Genomic DNA, 19,962 nt, shown 5'->3' on the forward strand with positions numbered 1-19,962 from the left:
CACTATCCATCATTCAGAGCGATGAGCACATTAAGTTATCCATTCAAGCTGCAATGGAGACCATTGTACTAATGAAGAATGATAACGACGGTTCACCTTTTCTACCTCTTGCTGCTGATAACTTCAAGAAAGCCTGTGTATGTAATATATAAACATACCTCTCGTTATGTGTCATTGTTGTTGTTTAGGTTGTTGGTCCTTTTATTGAGAATCCTGATACCATGTTTGGAGACTATTCACCAACAATGATGGTATAAACTACATTCAGAAGTCTCCATTTTTATAATTCTTCTGATACATATACCATATAGTGGGTATATTCCGTTCGAGTTTAATTTTGTTCTCATTCCTTGTGGAACGAACATTTTCCAAACGAAAAGGGTGTTTCCTCAATGCCATGTGTGCAAAATAGCTGCTCAGAACAAAAATAAAACAAACGAAAATTTCTAGAACGAACATTTTTCCAGACAAAATATACCCACTACACGGTACATGCTCTTATGCTGTACATGTAGAAAGTTTGAACTGATTCCGATCAAAATTTGATTTTTACAAATTTTTTAATTTTGCTCAGAAATTTTGCCAAAATTAAAAAGCAGAGAATTCTTCTTTTTATAATTTTACAGCATTTTCCCCTCTATTTGCTATAGACTGATTATATTGTGACTCCATTAGCTGGCATAAAGACAACTCAAATTGGATCAGATCTTCTCAATTATGAAGAAGGCTGTACTGATGGGCCAGCTTGCGAGTAAGCACATAACAAGCTGGTGCAATATTTTTTGCACATTTCCTTAGAATTTATAATAGCAATAAGGTCCGCACAGTTTGTGAAGGTGTTGATCTGGTTATTGTAACTGCTGGCCTAAGTAAAGATAGAGAGAGGGAGATAGATGAGGCTGTTTTATGCTATATTGTTTAATTATTATAGGTAGATATTTGGAACATGAAGGGCATGATATCTCCAAAATAAGTTTACCAGGACATCAAATGAGTTTATTGACTGATGCAGAATCTGCTAGTGGAAGTGGTAATTCCTATATACATGTACATGCATACTGTATAATAATAGTTCCGGTTTATTTTTGGCATTTTTTAAAATTTCAGCTCCTATAATACTTTTACTGTTCAATGCGAACCCTCTTGACATCAGTTATGCTAAGAGCAACCCACGCTTTGCTGCTATATTGGAAGCTTATTACCCTGGACAGGTAAATAAAGGCCCACTGGCTAGGGGCTATGACAAGTATTTATTACCTTTTATAACAGGAAGCTGGTGTGGCAATAGCTAACGTCCTCACTGGTAGTTATAATCCTGCTGGAAGACTCCCCAATACGTGGCCTGCTAGTCTTGATCAAGTGCCTGACATGATTAACTATACTATGAAGGAAAGGACGTACAGATACTTCACACAAGAGCCTCTCTACCCATTTGGATATGGACTGTATGTTATCTATTGATTAAGTCTCTTTTTTACTTGGTTTTTTTCTTTTTACCCCCCCCCCCTCTCTCCCAAGGTCATTCACTACATTCAAATACTCAGATTTGAATGTTGCTTCTACAGCAAACACTAATGGAGAAGGTAGCATTACTGTATCAGTGACAGTCACCAACACTGGTACTATGGATGGAGATGAGGTGATGATTGATATATAACTTAATACATTATGCTCTGTAGAAAATTTTCAGTCAATTTTGATTAATTAATTTTGGGTTGTGGGTATCTGATGTATGTGATATGCAATTTTGATTCAAAAAAAGACTGCTATTATTATTATTATTATTGTCCTGTAGGTTACTCAAGCTTATGTCAAGTGGGACAATGTTGCTGAAGCACCAAATATACAATTGGTTGGAGTTAGTAGGAAATCCATTTCTAAAGGGCAATCAATAACAGTAAGTAAAAACACAATTAGATCACAACATGTTTATTTTAGCAACTAAATTACTACCATTCTTTATCATTATATTCCTTTAGGTCTCATTCACCATCAAGCCAGAGCAACTGCAAGTGTGGACCGACGATGATAAATGGTCCATACCTGAAGGCACGTACTCTTTATTTGTTGGTGGTCAGCAACCAGATCAAAAAGTGTCTGTTCCCTCTAATGTCCTCAGTGCCACCTTCAAACTTTAATAGAGGCCAGGAGGATTGGACTGAGGGAGACATTAATTATTAATCATGACGTTTAACTACTTTAGTGCTCCTTTCATTCATCTTCATCTGCTATTACAATGTTTTATAATATCTATGCTTTTTTGTTCTTACGATATTGCACAACTTTTGCAAACTGTTTTTGTAATGATAATTATGCATGAAAATTTCTCAAATCGTGATCCTACGATCGCACACACCTCCGGACACACCTGCATATCTATACCATAGATACCCACATTTTAAATTTCCTCGACCCTCGTAATCATTTTTTGTCAATTTTTGATCGCGATGGAGTTGCTGCACTTGCTGCTGTTTTTCTCTCTTGTATTCTCTTCTTTGGCTCTTGGTCACAGCTATGTGCCTGAGTTCCCTTTCCGAGATCCCTCTCTACCCATTGAAGAAAGAGTCAAAGTAAAGCAATAGCCGAAATTATCACTCTGTGTCCATGCTCCGTTATGCAGGATATTGTTGATCAACTTAGTTTAGATCAGTTAGTAGAGCAAATGGCTCATGGTGGTGCTGGTAGTAATGGTATGTCTGTCAATATATCATGATAGTTTGCACACAATGTTACTGTTTAATGCATAATTTATGGTGGTGTTGGATTTCTACTAGTCTCAAATAGTAGCCTTTAATTTTATTCTCTTTATGTATCGTTCTTTCTATCAGGTCCTGCTCCCGGTATTCCCAAATTTAACATAAAGCCTTATCAGTGGGGGACTGAGTGTCTCTCTGGTGATGTGAATGCTGGTGATGCCACCTCATTCCCAATGTCTATAGGAATGGTGAGGGAGGAGAGAGAAAGAAAGAAAGAAGGAAAAGAGAGGGAGGGATTTGAGGGCTAACCACCTCATGCTTCATGTTCAGCCTGTGTTTAGCATGCTCTGATGGTTTAGTGGTTATTATGTGTACACTGACCTATCACATGATTATATTTAATTAGCTGGTGTGTGTGCCACTTGCATGTTTTCCCTCACTTCAATTGATAAACAAAGAGTGTACATATAATATACTATTATTATGAATAGCTGTTCAATAGAACATGTAGCTCCTACAATTCAATTTACATTGCATGTAACGCCTACATGCAATGTAAGGACATATATAATGCAAAAGTAATGGTTAGTATATTCTGTGTAGTATGATCATTGTTTATACAATATTCCATTACTTTTGTGTATCTTGTCATTCTGTGCTATGTATGCTTTTGAAAACAATAGACTATGAGTTTTGTTAATGTTATTATGCTCTGTCTTCAATATGATAGGCTGCTAGTTTCAATTATGATCTATTGAAGCAAGTATCCAATGCTACTGCCTACGAAGTGAGAGCTAAAAATACTGCAGCTGTTCTTAATGGATCATATGCTTTTCATACTGGACTCAGCTGCTGGTAAGGAAACTACATGTATAATGGAACTTGGGAAAGTTTAGTAGATGAATGTGAAACTGCTTTCATAATAAAGAATTGAGTTTGTTTTTGTTTGAGATTGTTTTAATTCCCAGGAGCCCTGTGCTGAATATAATGAGAGACCCACGTTGGGGAAGAAACCAGGCAAGCATATCAAAACTAAATTTACCTGTTGATAATACTCGTTATACAGGAGACGTATGGAGAGGATCCATATCTATCTGGTTATTTAGGACAAGCTTTTGTCACTGGATTACAAGGAGGTGATTTATTTTCACCTTTCTAATTATTTTATGTTCATTTTAATAGATGATCCTACTTATGTGATTGCTAATGCTGGCTGTAAGCATTTTGATGTACATGGTGGACCAGAGGACACTCCATTGCCACGTGCTTCATTTGATGCTAACGTAAGAAAACCATACTTTACTTATAATCCTCCCACTAAATTAATGATACTACTTTGAGAATAAACTGCACCTGATAATTATAATTATTATATTATACTAATATCATTGCATAATTCAATTTTTAACTTTCAAAAGTAATGCACTGTCTTTTCTTTCCATGTCACAGGTTACAATGATAGATTGGCGAATGACGTTTCTTCCTCAGTTCAAAGCTTGCGTTGAAGCTGGAGCTCTTAGTCTTATGTGCAGTTACAACAGGTGGAAACACTGCGTAATTTATATTTTGAATTTGTGCGTATTTTTTTATAGAATAAATGGTGTCCCTGCTTGTGCCAATAAAAAGCTCCTCACAGATATATTAAGGAATGAGTGGAATTTTAAAGGCTACGTAGTGAGCGATCAAGGAGCATTAGGTATACATGAAACCTAATATCACTTATTCTACATGTTTATCTTCAATTTTCTCTGCCTCATTTTATATCATTCTTTTTTGCCTCTGCTCTCTCTCTCTCACTCATTCTCTCCTTACACTTTTCTTTTTCCAGAGAATATTGTCACACAGCATCATTATGCTCCTGATTTTGTGACAGCTGCTGCTGATGCCGCCAATGCTGGCACTTGCCTTGAAGATGGCAACAGTGAAGGTAAAGGTGGCAATGTTTTCGATAACCTTGATGACGCTGTTGAAAAAGTACTTAAGAGTTTCTTTATTCCTTTTACTTTATATTTCAACTCTTCTTCCTTCTCACACCTGTCTTTAGGGTCTTGTTAGCGTTGATACTCTTAAAGATGCAGTGAGTAGGTTGTTCTACGTTCGTACAAAACTAGGAGAGTTTGATCCACCTGATAATAATAACCCTTATGCCAAGTAAGAGAGAAATGAAGAGAAAACTATGATAGTATATACAATGTACATGAAGGATTACATTGTCATTTGTAAATTGTTTTTAATATGAATTTTTATTCTAGTATTCCACTATCCATCATTCAAAGCGATGAGCACATTAAGCTATCCATTCAAGCTGCAATGGAGACCATTGTACTAATGAAGAATGATAATGATGGTTCACCTTTTCTACCTCTTGCTGCTGATGACTTCAAGAAAGCCTGTGTATGTATTATATAAACATGCCTCTCGTTATGATGTGTCATTTTGGTTTAGGTTGTTGGTCCTTTTATTGAGAATGCTGATACCATGTTTGGAGACTATTCACCAACAATGATGGTATAAACTACATTCAGAAGTCTCCATTTTTATAATTTTTTCTGATACGTATACATGCTCTTATGTTGTACATGTAGAAAGTTTGAGCTGATTCCGATCAAAATTTGATTTTTATGAATTTTTTAAGTTGCTCAAAAAATTTGCCAAAATTAAAAAGCAGAGAATTTTTCTTTTTATAATTTTAAAGCATTTTCCCCTCTATTTGCTATAGACTGATTATATTGTGACTCCATTAGCTGGCATAAAGACAACTCAAATTGGATCAGATCTTCTCAATTATGAAGACGGCTGTACTGATGGGCCAGCTTGCGAGTAAGCGCATAACAAGCTGGTGCAATATTTTTTGCACATTTCCTTAGAATTTATGATGGCTATAAGGTCCGCACAGCTTGCGAAGGTGTTGATCTGGTTATTGTAACTGCTGGCCTAAGTAAAGATAGAGAGAGAGATAGAGGCTGTTTTATGTTATATTAATTGTTTATTTATTTATTATTATTATAGGTAGATATTTGGAACATGAAGGGCATGATATCTCCGATATATATTTACCAGGACATCAAATGAGTTTATTGACTGATGCAGAATCTGCTAGTGGAAGTGGTAATTACTATATACATGTACATGCACACTGTATAATAATAGTTCCTGGTGGTTTATTTTTGGCACTTTTTAAAATTTCAGCTCCTATAATACTTCTACTGTTCAATGCAAACCCTCTTGACATCAGTTATGCTAAGAGCAACCCACGCTTTGCTGCTATATTGGAAGCTTATTATCCTGGACAGGTAAATGAAGGCCCACTGGCTAGGGGCTATGACAAGTATTTATTACCTTTTATAACAGGAAGCTGGTGTGGCAATAGCTAACGTCCTCACTGGTAGTTATAATCCTGCTGGAAGACTCCCCAATACGTGGCCTGCTAGTCTTGATCAAGTACCTGACATGATTGACTATACTATGAAGGAAAGGACTTACAGATACTTCACACAAGAGCCTCTCTACCCATTTGGATATGGACTGTATGTTATCTATTGATTAAGTCTCTTTTTAAAATCTGTTTTTTTCTTTTTTCTCTCTCTCTCTCAAGGTCATTCACTACATTCAATTACTCAGATTTGAATGTTGCTTCTACAGCAAACACTAATGGAGAAGGTAGCATTGCTGTATCGGTGACAGTCATGAACACTGGTACTATGGATGGAGATGAGGTGATGATTGTTATATAACTTACATATTTGAATACATATGATGCACTTATGCTCTGTAGAAAATTTTAATTAATTTATTTTGGGTTGTGGGTATCTGAAGTACTTGATATGCAATTTTGATTCAAAATAAGATTGCTATAATTTTATTAATATTGTTTTTGTTATTATTATTATTTTATCATCATCATCATCATCATTATTATTACTATTATTTATTATTATTATTATTGTCCTGTAGGTTACTCAAGCTTATGTCAAGTGGGACAATGTTGCTGAAGCACCAAATATACAATTGGTTGGAGTTAGTAGGAAATTCATTTCTAAAGGGCAATCAATAACAGTAAGTAAAAACACAGTTAGATCTACATGTGTCATTGATGCTATTTTTAGCCACTAAATTACTACCATTCTTTATTATCATTGTATTCCTTTAGGTCTCATTCACCATCAAGCCAGAGCAACTGCAAGTGTGGATCAATGGCGATGATGGGAAATGGTCTATACCTGGTGGCACCTACTCTTTATTTGTTGGTGGTCAGCAACCAGATCAAAAAGTGTCTGTTCCCTCTAATGTCCTCAGTGCCACCTTCAAACTTTAATAGAGGCCAGGAGGATTGGACTGAGGGAGACATTATTAATTATTAATCATGACATTTAACTACTTTAGTGCTGCCTAATACTCCCTCCATTCATTTTCATCTGCTATTACCATGTTTCATAATATTTATGCTTTTTTTTGTTCTTAGGATATTGCACAACTTTAGCAAACTGTTTTCTGTAATGATAATAATTATTTACTGGTTATTGTCATGCATGAAAATTTCGCAAATCCTGATCCTACATTGTGAACTTTTATGAGTCCTGAGCTTACACTGTTCTTTGTTGCGACCAACAACTAGATGAAGCGATTGCTTTTTGGTTACTGAATGAACTGATTGAGACATTGCCTGCTTTTAAGCTTGATTTCTAGCTCTTGAATGTTTCTAATGCTTCAGCTGTAGACCTTTCTCTAGCTTTGTTTTCTTAATCCGTTTATCTTCTTCTGTCACAATATTTGCTTTGATTAAAGGAAGTTATCTTCTCCAATCAATTAATAGATATTCAAACACTGGTTATGAATTTTATTAGATTGCCTATAAAAACAGATGAGAGGAGCAGGAGCTGCAATTGCTAAAAGAAGCATTCGGCAGGATGGCAGCAAAAGATGTGAAGTGCGACATGCTCTCTCATGTCAGCAAGCGCTATGAGAGCAAGCCAAGGGACCCTGATAGTGTGTGGACCTGTGTCAATAGTCCTGACTTGCCTCCTTTTGACTTGCAGCCACCAAATAAAAAACGTAAGTTCTTGTTGTTTAATAATGCCAGCAATAGATCCTGTTCATCATGCAATAAATGCCTTTTAACAAAGACTAGATTGCTATCCAATATTTGTCCTAATGATTTTATTATTTATATATAGCTGGGCACTTTTATTACGGTCTTCGAATTGTTACTGGAGATCAGAGAGAGGCTGATGCACATGACACCGCAGTCTATGTCAGGCTGGAAGGAGCCAGTCACTGCACTGGAGACATTAGAATTGGGCAAGAAGATGGACTCTGGACCATCTTCAAGGAATATTTTGGTACCTCAACCTATGATGACATCATAATCGAATCAAGTGCCGAATTACAAGTGGAGGTGTTTACAGTTGGTTTAAAGTTCAGATACCCGTCATCAATTGCTGCTAAAAACAACTGGTATGTTGATTTCATGCAAGTCCATGACCTCCAGTCAACATCTGGAGAGCCAAAGACCTTTTCTTGTTATCATTGGATAGGTCAAGGGACAAATGAAGTGTCCTGCACTTCTAGGAATGGTGAGTTAAACTTCATTGCATGCATAGACTATGATGCTAATCCTGTCATCATGCAGTTATTGTATTAGCGAGACTATCATTGTAAAAATGTCTAGGCTAGCTCTTACATCATTACTATCTAAGAGTAGAGTTTGGGTTTTGTGGTTATGTACATATTGAAGGGACAAGGTTGATATTTGTTACTTTTTGTGCAGCTGCATGCAAATGAAATTATGATTTTTTATCTACATAGTTATTGTTTAACAAACACGCATTAGTATGTTATTGTACAAGATATCATCTTTTAAGTGATATTTTTCTTTCTTTCAGCTACTTGGAAAGAAATACAAGACAACCCAGTACTTGTGAAGCAGCGATCAGACCAGCTCAAGAAGAGGAGAGAGGAATACAAATGGAAGCAATACTCAGACCTTGGCTACCCTTCTTCAATCGATGATGTGACCAATGACACCATTCCCCTTGACGAAGAGTTTGAGCGCACAAAACAAGAGCATTTTCTGGGAACCTTGGCAAAAAATCAAATTGTCGGTGCTCTCACGGGCATTAAAGTGTTCCTTGTGCAGGCCTTTGAGAAGTTGACTGGCCTGTCTCTAAGTGAGGACAAGTCCATGACGACTCTTGATAAATATGAAGACTTCACTCTTCGCATTAAATCAATCAACAAGGATGAAATAAATGTGAGTGGCGCTTTTTCAGTCCACGAGGGCTACCGTTGGGTGAGTGACGTCGAGTTTGGTCGCCAGGTTTTGAATGGGGTCAATCCTCATATCATCAGGAGATGCACGTCTCTTCCTCAATACTTTCCTGTTACTCAAGAGCTCATTGCTGGAGTCCTTGGTGCTGATCTTGATAAGGAAATGAAGGTAATAAATGCATTTTCTGTGTATGTATTGAACTATTAATGCATTATATCATATTATTTGCCTGACAAAGTATTTAATGTGTATAAGTCATATTTCATTGAGAATTTTGAAAGACGTGTATGTAGTGGTTGCCATTCAACCCCATGCTCCATGAAATAAGCTACACAATGTAGCTACTATTATCATTAACAATACAAATGATGGTAACAAAGAGATTAAACAACTGTCAATAAATTGCTCCATAATTCTGACCAGACTTGGGTTGAATACAACATGAAAGTACTTGATACAAATACAAACACTGTACAAAGACAACAAATGCAAATACAAATACAAATACTGTTTACAGTTTGCAGCTTTGTATTTAAATACAATTACAATTACGTACTGCATGCATGTATTTCAATTACAATTACAATACATCCTTCTCAAGTATAACAGTTATCAACTAGCTTCATTAATTAATTGATCAAATAAATTGAAAGTCTCTTTTCATTGTGTCTGCATGTATAATCAATTTTAGTTGCATTTGATGAACATTAGTGTTTCAAAAGTTTTGTCACTCAAATGGCATTTTTCATTCACATCAAAGTATTTAAAAGTATTTCACTGTATTTTGAAATACTTTCATGCTGTATTTCTGTTGCAATACAAATACTTCCTGTTACGAAGACTGAAATTAATCACAAATATAAATATTTTCAAAAGTATTTAAATACGACTAATTACAAATGCTATTGTACTTGACCCAAGTCCGATTGTGACAATAATTTATGCTGTAATGTCTTGCTAATAGGATGGTCGTGTTTACATTGTTGATCTAAGTGAGATTATGGATGGATTGCAGTGCAGGGATGGTTGCTATTGCCCAGCTCCTACTTGTCTACTGCATGTCAATAGGATGGGAAAACTTGTTCCAATTGCCATACAACTGAAGAGGAAGCCTGGAGATGATAATCCCATCTTCTTACCAAGTGATACCTGGATGGACTGGCTTATGGCTAAGATCTACTTTAAAAGTGCGGAGGCCCAGGTACAGTGCAACAATAAAATAACAAATACCAATAATTACTCAAAAATCCACTACGGTACATACTTGGGTTGTTTTTGTAAAGCAATAGATGGTTTAGAGCAGATGTGCACACAATTATTGTATGCACTCTACTATGTAGCCACACACCATTGGTGCATTACAAATTGCCCAAGTGTAGTAGCTTGTGTAAATTTAGTGCATACTCCTACATGTACTTATCACATCTCTTTTCTTAATTTATAGTTTCATCAACTCTCCACTCATTTCAACTCTTGCCATGCTACAATGGAGACGTATCACGTAGCAACAAAGCGTAATCTCCCTGACTCTCACCCTGTGAGTCGCTTGCTCCTACCTCACACTCGCTACACAACAGCCATTAACACTGCAGCCAGGGACAAACTAGTGGGTGATGGAGGCGTCATTGATCAAGCATTTTCTATTGGAGGAGAGGGAAAGAAAGAGTGTTTTCGCCGAGCTAACAGCAAACACAATGTGATGGACTCCCATATTATGAGTTCTATGAGAGAGAGGGGAGTTGATGATTCTGCCTTGCTGCCTGGCTACCATTACCGTGATGATGGGACTGAAATATGGAAAGCAATCGAGTCGTTTGTAACAAGCATAATAAATATTCATTACAAAAGCGATGAGGATGTTGTGGGGGATAAGGAGATACAAGAATGGGCTGCAGACATGCATGACAATGGATTCCCTGCTTTTAGAGAGGTTTCTGCTGGTCGTGGCTTTCCAAAAAGCATCGACAGTAAAAATTCTTTGATTGATACCTGCACTTTGATCATGTTCACTGGCTCTGCACAGCACGCTGCTGTCAATTTCGGTCAGTTTGAAATTTATGGATACGTGCCAAACGCTCCTTTTGCACTCCACGAGCCTCCACCAACTAAGAAGGGACAAACAGATATCGATTTCATCTTGAGAGCTCTACCAAAGAGTCAAACAACACTTTTGAGTATGACTCTCGTCTCAAGCCTTGTCCAGCATAGTTCTGATGAAGTAAGTGGCATCTGAAACTGCAATCCATGCAAGGAATTGCAAGCAACAAAATAAAATACGATGTTTTCTGTTGAGCTATATCTTTATTTCCGTTCTCATTTCTCTAACTAGGTATTCCTTGGTGGATTTCCTAAACACTGGTACACTGAGGGGGAAGAGGTTGCTGCAGAAAAGAAATTCCTCAATAACCTAAAGACACTCAAGGAAAAATTGACAAAAAGGAATGAGTCACTTGAAGTCCCTTACCCATACATGTTGCCCAGTCGTATTCCAAACAGCATCACTATATAAGTGATGCGTCATTGATTACTGGATCTCCCTTTGGTTTATTTTGGACAATCCCTTTCAATTATAGTGTGTTTACTTAGAGACTTTGTTTTTGATTTTTTTGCTTGAATATTTTGCTAAAATATAATTGCTGCAAGTAGTAAGTATAACATTTAGGAATAATAATTATTGATTTGTTGATCAGCTTTACAATGAAATGATTAAAAATGATACAAAATATTTCACCATTTGATAGTTAATGCACTAGTGAATTTCTCAATAGCATGGTATTTAGTGTGTAGCATAGACTGTACCTACAAGTATATATAATTTTAAAAAAATTAAAAATTATTCCAAAATACTTTGTCACTGTTGCTGTCTTCTAGCCATTCCCTGCAAGAAATCCATACATTATGCATGCACAAAGCTATAGAACACTTTCTTACTTGTAAATGAGGTCCAATTTAGGATTTTCTGTTGGTTTCCTAGGCCTTAAAAATACAACAGTACAGTTACAAGCAAATAAAAAGCTACAATTAGACCAACCTCAATGATTTGTAAGCAGCATCCACATTTTGAAGATTTTCTTTACTCAGCAACTGTGAGGCACTGCCCTTGTCTTCTTCATTCTTTATCTGTCCTCCTCCATTGAGGCATCCAGAGGGACACGCCATCACTTCAATGTAATGATACCCACATCTCTTACGCTTTAGCTTCTGCACTACATTTTGAATATTCCTGAAACCATAAGCAGCTGCAAACTTCAACACCTCTTTACCATCAACCTAATATACAAATATAAGATTATAATATTGTGCATGCACTGCATACTTGAAGTGAGCACTCATAAAAGTCTTTATTTCTCAACACTTTGTATTCAATTGAATCAACAGTCTCTCCAAAAAGCTGTGAAATCACATAAGAATTAATGATATTATCACTTACAGAGCTTACCTCTTTACAGGCATACTTAAATATATAGTTCAAATATCCACCCTAAAGAAAGAAAAAAAGCAAATGTTACTTTAGTTTGGAAAATATCAAGATTTACTGAGCCACTGCCTTCATGGCTAACTAACTGGTCTTTATCATAACTACAGAACCTAACCAATGAATGAATGAATGAATGAATGAGTGATTAATACTCACGGTTCATCCATTGGTGTGAGTGGTAACGAATCAATGTCAACTTCATGTTCGTTAAGCATGATTTCGACTTCACCTATCACAAAAATTATTTGAAAATGTTTTCTCATTTCTCGTCCTAACCTGTAGTTATAACACAGTCAACGTCACGAGTGCTATAGAGGTCATGATAAAAGTCTTCACGTGAAGCCTCGAGTTTCTTATCATAGCAAGGCATGATAGTCACATGATACACTTGATCAGGCCTACATGTATACAGACACATACAATACAAGTTCAATGAACAACACAACTTCCAGTGTACTTGTATTAACCAATGCACTAGAATATAGTTTAATAAATAAAATAAATAATTGTTACATTTTACGATGGGCCTTGGCTAGATGGTCTTTAACGAGAGATCCCATTATTTGCTGAGGGGATTTGGTTGTGCTAATGTAAGGAAGGATGAAGTCACCATGAGTCTTTTCAGCATAACAAACCCAACCTGAGGAGAGATGCAATGTGTGCAATAGAAGTCTTCATTACATTTTGAAAATTAGAGTATAGATTCTAATCAAAATTAATTTTTATGAATTTTTAAAGTTGTTCCGAAATCAGGCCAAAGTCCCTGACCTATATATAGTACAGGGTTGATGGCCGAATTTCACCAAAAATGAAAAGTAGGAAATTCTCCATTTTTATAATTTTTTCTGATATAAATACATGTTTTTATGTTGCGTAGAAAGTTTGAATTGATTCCAATTAAGATTAGATTTTTTACAATTTTTTAAAGCTGTTCCAAAATTGGGCCAAAGTCCCTGTACTATATAATACAGGGTCAACACCCAAATTTCACCAAAAATAAAAAGTAGGAAATTCTCCATTTTTATAATTTTTTCTGATACAAATACATTTTTTAATGTTATGTAGAAAGTTTGAGCTGATTCCGATCAAGATTAGATTTTTTACGATTTTTTAAAAGCTGTTCTAAAATCGGGCCAAAGTCCCTGTACTATAGTACAGGGACAACGCCCAAATTTCACCAAAAATAAAAAATAGAAAATTCTCCATTTTTATATTTTTCTGATACAAATACATGTTTTTATGTTATGTAGAAAGTTTGAGCTGATTCCAATCAAGATTAGATTTTTTACGATTTTTTAAAGCTGTTCTAAAATCGGGCCAAAGTCCCTGTACTATAGTACAGGGACAATGCCCAAATTTCAACAAAAATAAAAAGTAGGAAATTCTCTATTTTTATAATTTTTTCTGATACAAATACATGTTTTTATGTTGTGTAGAAAGTTTGAGCTGATTCAGATCAAGATTAGATTTTTTACAAATTTTTAAAGTTGTTCCTAAATCAGGCCAAAATCACTGGGTCATTGGTTAAATTTATGCTCAAAATTTTAGCTAAATTTTGTCAAAACAACTAGGACAACTCTCCAATTTTATTAAGTCTTCTGATAGTATACCTATACCAATTAAAAAATAATTTATTCTAACCAGGGCAGGCTGAAGCTAGCATTGGTATAGAGCCAGGGTTTGAAGATCCTTGAAAACGTCTCACAAACTCTTGAGCACTGACAATAATAATAAATTAAAAATCACACAATATAATATCAGTGCTAATAAATAAAATACCTTTCTATTAATGAAATATCACGAGAAAAAGTGATGTCAAAGACAAAATCAACGCCTAATTGTTTGAGAAAGGAGACCAGCTTTGAAGACATCTAAAGAGAAAGGAAGGAGAGAAAAAGGAGAGAAGGGACGATATTAATAATTGAAATGGATGCCATTTACAACCTCTTCCATTGTCTTTTTAAAATTAACTGCTAAAGAGGCAACAGACTGAGGAGAGACAGACACAACGACAAGTTTCTCCTTCCCACCCTCTTTCTCCTTTACTTTTTTCTGCAAATTAGCACATACTTGTACCACAAATCAGTAATTTTTCTTACATTTTCCTCAAGTATTTTATAAAGTTCTTCTTGACTCTGTTCAGCAATGAGTACACTCTCAGCTGATGTGATACAACCACTAAGTGAAAAATATAAACATAAAAGTAAAAGGCTTTTATATTATAAATCCATAGAAACAAGCACCCAAAACTAAACCCAATTATCTATAATCTTAGAAATATATTTCAAAATTTTTATCTCTCAGCTACAACATTTTACCTGCATGCTAAGCAATCGTTTAGTGTTATAACTGCTTTCTCCAGTTTCTTCTGAGCTCCAGTCTGCAAAAAACTAAAGTCAAGCATACAGTGAAGAAAAAAGAGCCCACTTTATCAATCTCAATGTAGCTTCCATCATTTTCAATCTTGATTGCAGAGGAGCCCTTTGTTGCATTTGCTACTCTATCCACTTTCACTGGTTTGATGCACTCCTATATAAAGAATAGCAGTCATAAAATCAGAGGGAGCAAACCTGGGAAGGAGTTATGAAGTCATCCAGATCAGTCAACTTCAGTGCACCACTAAATTTCGCCATTTTATCCGTATATTCGAAGTATACATAGAATATACGGAACCACAATAAGAGACCACGCCCTTTCATAGTAGACTCGACACTGCTGTCCCCCCTCTCTCTTTGCTGCATACTTTATTTTAGGTTGACAGATCCTCTCGTGACTTGAAAAGGATGTGGAGAGCTGGAGTAGACATTAAGACTATTACTAACACTGAGGACGATGACGATTGGGAAACTGATCCAGACTTTGTGGTAAAAAGGCCACACATGATTACACTGTGTACATAATGTCTTCCCCCTCTTCTTTTTCTCTCCTGTGTATGTATAGAATGATGTGTCAGAGCAAGAGCAAAGGTGGGGGGCAAAGACTGTCTCTGGTTCAGGAAGACAGGAAGGAGTGAGGTAACGGAGGAGGAGTATAGAGGGGGGTTGAATTGTAAAAGTTTAGTTTGGATAGATTAGACTGTTTTTCTATCTGCATAAAACATTGTTTACTTTTGTGCCTAGTCACAATAAATCATAATGCGCACATTTTATAAATACACATGAGGCGTATATGTACTTTCAGTTCTATATGGCTTATGGTCCTCTGTTAGTTTTGTAATTGTTATTCTTCTCTCACTCTCTTTATTAGTACATATGTTATCTGTAGCTAGTTCTTTATCTCTGTCTCTCTTTTAGTATGAAGGCTCTTCGATCAGATGTACAAAAGGAAGACAAGGAAGTTAAGAGCACTTCGGTACACGCCTCTCAAAAAGATGCAGCAAAAGGTTTCGGTGGAAAATACGGTGTATTGAAAGACAGACAAGATAAGGTAACGAGTTTCATCACACAACAGTAACTACTGTACATGTACATGTATGTGTATATGATGTATTTGTGTTTATTGTACGTGTATACGCACATGTATTTTTACATGTGTATTTTATTTGTAGTCTGCTGTTGGTTTTGAGTATCAAGCTGATCTCAGTAAGCATACTTCACAGACTGATGCTTCCAAAGGGTTTGGGGGCAAATATGGAGTACAGAAGTCCAATAAGGACAAAGTATGTAGCACATAAGTACACATGATACACTATGATACACATAGACATAGACGTACACATGCATCAGTAATCAGTTTTACCTTGTATAGTCAAGTCAAGGATAGTTGAATTCTCTATTTCCACTCCAACTCACTCACTAATTTTGTTCATTTATTTTGCGCCTATTGTCACTTTGTTATCTGTGTTTACATTACTAAATGACTCAATTACACTGAATTATATTGTATTACTGTATATTATAGAGTGCTTTGGGCTGGGACTATCAAGCTGATCTCTCCAAGCACGAGTCACAGACTGATGGTGCTAAAGGTTTTGGAGGAAAGTTTGGAGTTCAGAGAGTGCAAGACAAAGTAACAACAGACTGATCATTGAATATACACAATGTACATGTATCTAATCTCTTTACACACACACACACACACAACCTTAGTCTGCTGTTGGCTGGGACCATCAGGAGCAACTGTCAAAGCACGAGTCACAAACCGATTCTTCAAAAGGTTTTGGAGGAAAATATGGAGTACAGAAAGTTCAAGATAAGGTACAGGAGCTACAGTACCTTGTATTGCTCTGACTCACAGCCATTTTGTTGTGTTTTAGTCTGCAGTTGGTTGGGACCATCAAGAGCAGCTCTCAAAGCATGAGTCACAGACTGATGGATCTAAAGGATTCGGAGGAAAATATGGTGTACAGAAAGTCCAGGATTCAGTAAGACACAATGCCCCCCCTCTCTCTCATTTTTTTGCCAACTTTGTTTAATACTTTCTTCTTTTTTGATAACACTTTTTCTCCCCTTTCTTCTCCTCTCTAGACTGCAGTTGGTTGGGACCACCAGGAAGAACTCTCAAAGCACGAGTCACAGACAGACGCTGCCAAAGGATTCGGTGGCAAGTACGGAGTGCAAAAGGACAGACAGGACAAATCTGCCGGAGGATTTGACGACATGCAAGATGTGGGATCCTCTTACAAGACTGATCGGGGTGGGGCTAAGGGTCAGACTGGAAGTATAAAAGCTCGTTTTGAGCAAATGGCCAACAAAGAGCAAGAGGATGCATCACGTCGTGCCGATGAAGAGAAGCAAAGAAGACTCGCTAGAGAGAAAAGAGAGAGAGAGGATCAGGAAAGGAGGCAGAGGGAGCAAGAGGTAATGGGGCATGTCTAATTGTTGTTGGGTTAAGATTTGGCAACTTTCAATCATTGTTGTCTGACATTAATGAACCTGTTCCTGCATCATTAGTATGGTCACTTAAAGGAAACAGGCTTTACATAAATTACATGCAATATTAATTTTCGGCTAGTGGCTTTATACATGTACATAGTCCATAAATAGTTTTAAAAGACACCAATTTACATGTACAATATGAACAAAAGAAAAGACAAAATTAAAGACAACTTACATTCCACATTTAACACATTAGGAGAGGGAGCAGAGAGAGCAAGAAGAAGAGCAACAGCAGCAAGAAGAAGAAAAAGAGGAAGATGATGGAGGATATCAACAAGATACAGAACCGACTTATGAATTGGCAGGAGAGGAGGAGCCACTAGAAGAAGAGCAGGGGATTTACGACAATACAGCCGTCGAGGAACAGCCAGAGGAAATAGACCAGCCCCTTTATGATGATGTGGGAGCCCAGGAAGAACAGGAGAATATATATGATACAGCTACTGATGACCCACCTGTAAGTACTAATAGTATTAGTAATAATGCATGTACACTGTATGTTAATGACTTAATGTACATCAGTTAACCTTGATAGTAACACCATAATTTAGTTGCTTATAATTATTATTATTTTTTATTTTTATTATTAGGCAGCTGAAGCTGATTATGGAAAGAGAGCCCAAGCATTGTATGACTATCAAGCTGGTAAGACTACTTCAAGAGAGAAGGAAAAAGAGTAGAGAAGAAGTGATAATGTGTGCTTAGAGTTGCTCCAAAATTGGCCCAAAGTCCCTGTACTATTATAGTACAGGGACTTTAGCCAAATTTCACCAGAAATGAAAAGGAGAGAATTTTATATTTTTATAATTTTTTCTGATGCATATACATGTTCTTATATTGTGTAGAAAGTTTGAGCTGATCCCAATCAAAACTGGATTTTTTATGAAATTTAAAAGTTGCTTCAAAATTGGGACAAATTCCCTGTACTATAGTACAGGGTCGATGGCCAAATTTTGCCAAAAATGAAAAGAAAAGAATTCGTTGTTTTAATAATTTTTTGTGATACATATACATGTATTTATGTTGTGTAGAAAGTTTGAGTGGATTCCGATCAAAATTGGATTTTTTACAAAGTTTTAAAGTTGCTCCAACTAAAGCTTGTTTACATGCTTTTCGGCAAATTGTGGTGAAACCTATCTACATGTATATGCATTGAGTTTACTAATAATTATTTTTTATGATGCAGAGGGTGAAGATGAGGTCACATTTGATCCGGATGACATTATAGAGGATGTGGAAGAGGTCGATGAAGGATGGTGGATGGGCACTGTCAATGGAAAGAGAGGTCTCTTCCCTTCTAATTATGTTGAACTCATTTAATTTTTTAAAAGACATTGTCTTGATTTTATAAGGTTTTGTGTCGTGTTTTCACTCACTCACTCGATAATTTTGAGGTTTTTGGTTATTGCTTCTTAGTATTGTTATTATTACTATTATTATTATTATTATTATTATTATTATTATTATTATTATTATTATTATTATCATTATTTGCTGTATTATTATTATTACATTTGTAAACTTTTCTTTTTAGAGAACAACAAAAATATTATTATAATAAAAATAATGGAGGCGGAGTTTTTAAGGGTGTGGCTAAAATGGCAACCAATAAAAAGGAGAAAGACTCAGAGAGAGGAGCTCCTAAATGGTGGAAGGAAGGCCTCATTGGATTGTGCGCAGGCTCTTTGTTTGGAGCAACCAGTGTAGCCATAGGCCAGCCCTTTGACACTATCAAGACTAAAATGCAAACCCAAACAGGTTATCAAAACAAGACTATGCTCCAGACTGTAAGAGCAACCCTTAGATCTCAAGGACTGCTGGGGTTTTACAGAGGCTCCCCGTTCCCTTTCTTTGGCTCCACCTTCTACCGTTCGGCTCAATTTGGTGCTTACGAGTCTATATACAGCTATCTTGAAAGCAACTATGGTAAAAGCAACAGACTGTTCAAAGAATACAGATTGCATGCATTGCTGGGAGGGCTAGGAGGTGCAACTGCTCGAGCTGTTATCGAGACACCACTAGAATATGCTAAAATAAGACTACAGACCCAAAGAGACTGGAAACTCAGAGACGTATATAAAGGCTTTGGGATCACGTGGCTACGAACAACAGTCTTTCTCAGCTCTTTCTTTTATCTAAGAGAAACAGCAAAGACACGATACCCTGAAAAGCTATCACATCCTATCATAGGACCTTTCCTTTTAGGTGGAGTAGTGGCTACTTTTGCATGGTGGGTTGTATGGCCACTAGAACTAATGAAGTCTCAGATCCAAGGCTCTTACGTGGGACATGAAAGTCTGTCGGTTCTGCAGAGGATGAGATTAGTAGTGTCTGAGAGAGGACTGGCTGGTTTGTATCGCGGAGTACTTTCTGGGACTCTACGGAGTTTCTTTGCTAATGGGATTGGTTTGATTGTGTATGAGTATGTGCAAAGACGTTTTTCAAATTGGAACTAGCTTGTTTGCAAAATGGAAATTTCTGTAATAATTTTACTCTCTTTTTTTGGACAATAAAAAAGATTATATATCAACACAATTAATTTTATTATTTATTATTATTGTAAAAAAATATAATCAATTCTATATAAATTACTTGTTTATTAATAATCCTGCAAATTTGCAAAGTCTAAATTCCATCCTGCAT

The 19,962-nt window shown here is 36.3% G+C and overlaps 6 protein-coding genes across 6 annotated transcripts; 5 read left to right on the forward strand and 1 right to left on the reverse strand.

The window, feature by feature from the left end:
• Positions 1 to 6: 6 nt before the first annotated feature.
• Positions 7 to 2,323, forward strand: LOC105316399 (periplasmic beta-glucosidase-like). Its single transcript, XM_011411244.2, has 10 exons — positions 7 to 137; positions 189 to 251; positions 651 to 751; positions 799 to 869; positions 932 to 1,030; positions 1,108 to 1,211; positions 1,270 to 1,445; positions 1,519 to 1,639; positions 1,796 to 1,897; positions 1,980 to 2,323. The coding sequence occupies exons 1-10, from the start codon at positions 54 to 56 to the stop codon at positions 2,136 to 2,138; spliced, it is 1,080 nt and encodes a 359-aa protein (XP_011409546.2). The 5' UTR covers positions 7 to 53; the 3' UTR covers positions 2,139 to 2,323.
• A 109-nt stretch (positions 2,324 to 2,432) lies between these two features.
• LOC100635636 (xylan 1,4-beta-xylosidase-like) lies at positions 2,433 to 7,247 on the forward strand. The gene is made up of 21 exons (XM_020004864.1): positions 2,433 to 2,570; positions 2,621 to 2,690; positions 2,829 to 2,944; positions 3,427 to 3,551; positions 3,665 to 3,713; positions 3,763 to 3,832; positions 3,879 to 3,979; positions 4,146 to 4,237; positions 4,289 to 4,392; positions 4,525 to 4,670; positions 4,741 to 4,847; positions 4,949 to 5,090; positions 5,142 to 5,204; positions 5,416 to 5,516; positions 5,564 to 5,634; positions 5,706 to 5,804; positions 5,886 to 5,989; positions 6,048 to 6,223; positions 6,292 to 6,412; positions 6,651 to 6,752; positions 6,847 to 7,247. Exons 1-21 carry the CDS (start codon positions 2,448 to 2,450, stop codon positions 7,009 to 7,011), a joined length of 2,247 nt encoding a protein of 748 aa, XP_019860423.1. The 5' UTR covers positions 2,433 to 2,447; the 3' UTR covers positions 7,012 to 7,247.
• A 324-nt stretch (positions 7,248 to 7,571) lies between these two features.
• On the forward strand, positions 7,572 to 11,667 carry LOC100635761 (arachidonate 5-lipoxygenase-like). Its single transcript, XM_003383371.3, has 6 exons — positions 7,572 to 7,748; positions 7,871 to 8,269; positions 8,579 to 9,132; positions 9,929 to 10,165; positions 10,409 to 11,182; positions 11,294 to 11,667. Exons 1-6 carry the CDS (start codon positions 7,604 to 7,606, stop codon positions 11,471 to 11,473), a joined length of 2,289 nt encoding a protein of 762 aa, XP_003383419.1. The 5' UTR covers positions 7,572 to 7,603; the 3' UTR covers positions 11,474 to 11,667.
• On the reverse strand, positions 11,643 to 15,189 carry LOC100635887 (cytosolic Fe-S cluster assembly factor narfl-like). Its single transcript, XM_003383372.3, has 17 exons — positions 15,013 to 15,189; positions 14,870 to 14,971; positions 14,761 to 14,822; positions 14,542 to 14,620; positions 14,387 to 14,494; positions 14,222 to 14,313; positions 14,084 to 14,160; positions 12,956 to 13,082; positions 12,719 to 12,840; positions 12,599 to 12,671; positions 12,501 to 12,552; positions 12,404 to 12,445; positions 12,281 to 12,355; positions 11,996 to 12,234; positions 11,896 to 11,940; positions 11,812 to 11,842; positions 11,643 to 11,763 (listed from the first exon to the last, which is right to left on the reverse strand). Exons 1-17 carry the CDS (start codon positions 15,181 to 15,183, stop codon positions 11,692 to 11,694), a joined length of 1,569 nt encoding a protein of 522 aa, XP_003383420.2. The 5' UTR covers positions 15,184 to 15,189; the 3' UTR covers positions 11,643 to 11,691.
• LOC100641834 (src substrate cortactin-like) lies at positions 15,154 to 18,706 on the forward strand. Its single transcript, XM_003383333.2, has 11 exons — positions 15,154 to 15,306; positions 15,383 to 15,456; positions 15,736 to 15,868; positions 15,990 to 16,100; positions 16,343 to 16,450; positions 16,531 to 16,638; positions 16,698 to 16,805; positions 16,909 to 17,241; positions 17,516 to 17,776; positions 17,910 to 17,964; positions 18,506 to 18,706. Exons 1-11 carry the CDS (start codon positions 15,226 to 15,228, stop codon positions 18,637 to 18,639), a joined length of 1,506 nt encoding a protein of 501 aa, XP_003383381.1. The 5' UTR covers positions 15,154 to 15,225; the 3' UTR covers positions 18,640 to 18,706.
• Positions 18,707 to 18,914: 208 nt separating this feature from the next.
• On the forward strand, positions 18,915 to 19,854 carry LOC100636014 (mitochondrial substrate carrier family protein S-like). The gene has a single exon (XM_003383373.3). The coding sequence runs from the start codon at positions 18,918 to 18,920 to the stop codon at positions 19,773 to 19,775; it is 858 nt and encodes a 285-aa protein (XP_003383421.1). The 5' UTR covers positions 18,915 to 18,917; the 3' UTR covers positions 19,776 to 19,854.
• Positions 19,855 to 19,962: the final 108 nt, after the last annotated feature.

The sequence above is a fragment of the Amphimedon queenslandica genome, unplaced genomic scaffold (assembly GCF_000090795.2).
Source record: "Amphimedon queenslandica unplaced genomic scaffold, v1.1 AMPQUscaffold_13511, whole genome shotgun sequence".
NCBI lineage: Eukaryota > Metazoa > Porifera > Demospongiae > Haplosclerida > Niphatidae > Amphimedon > Amphimedon queenslandica.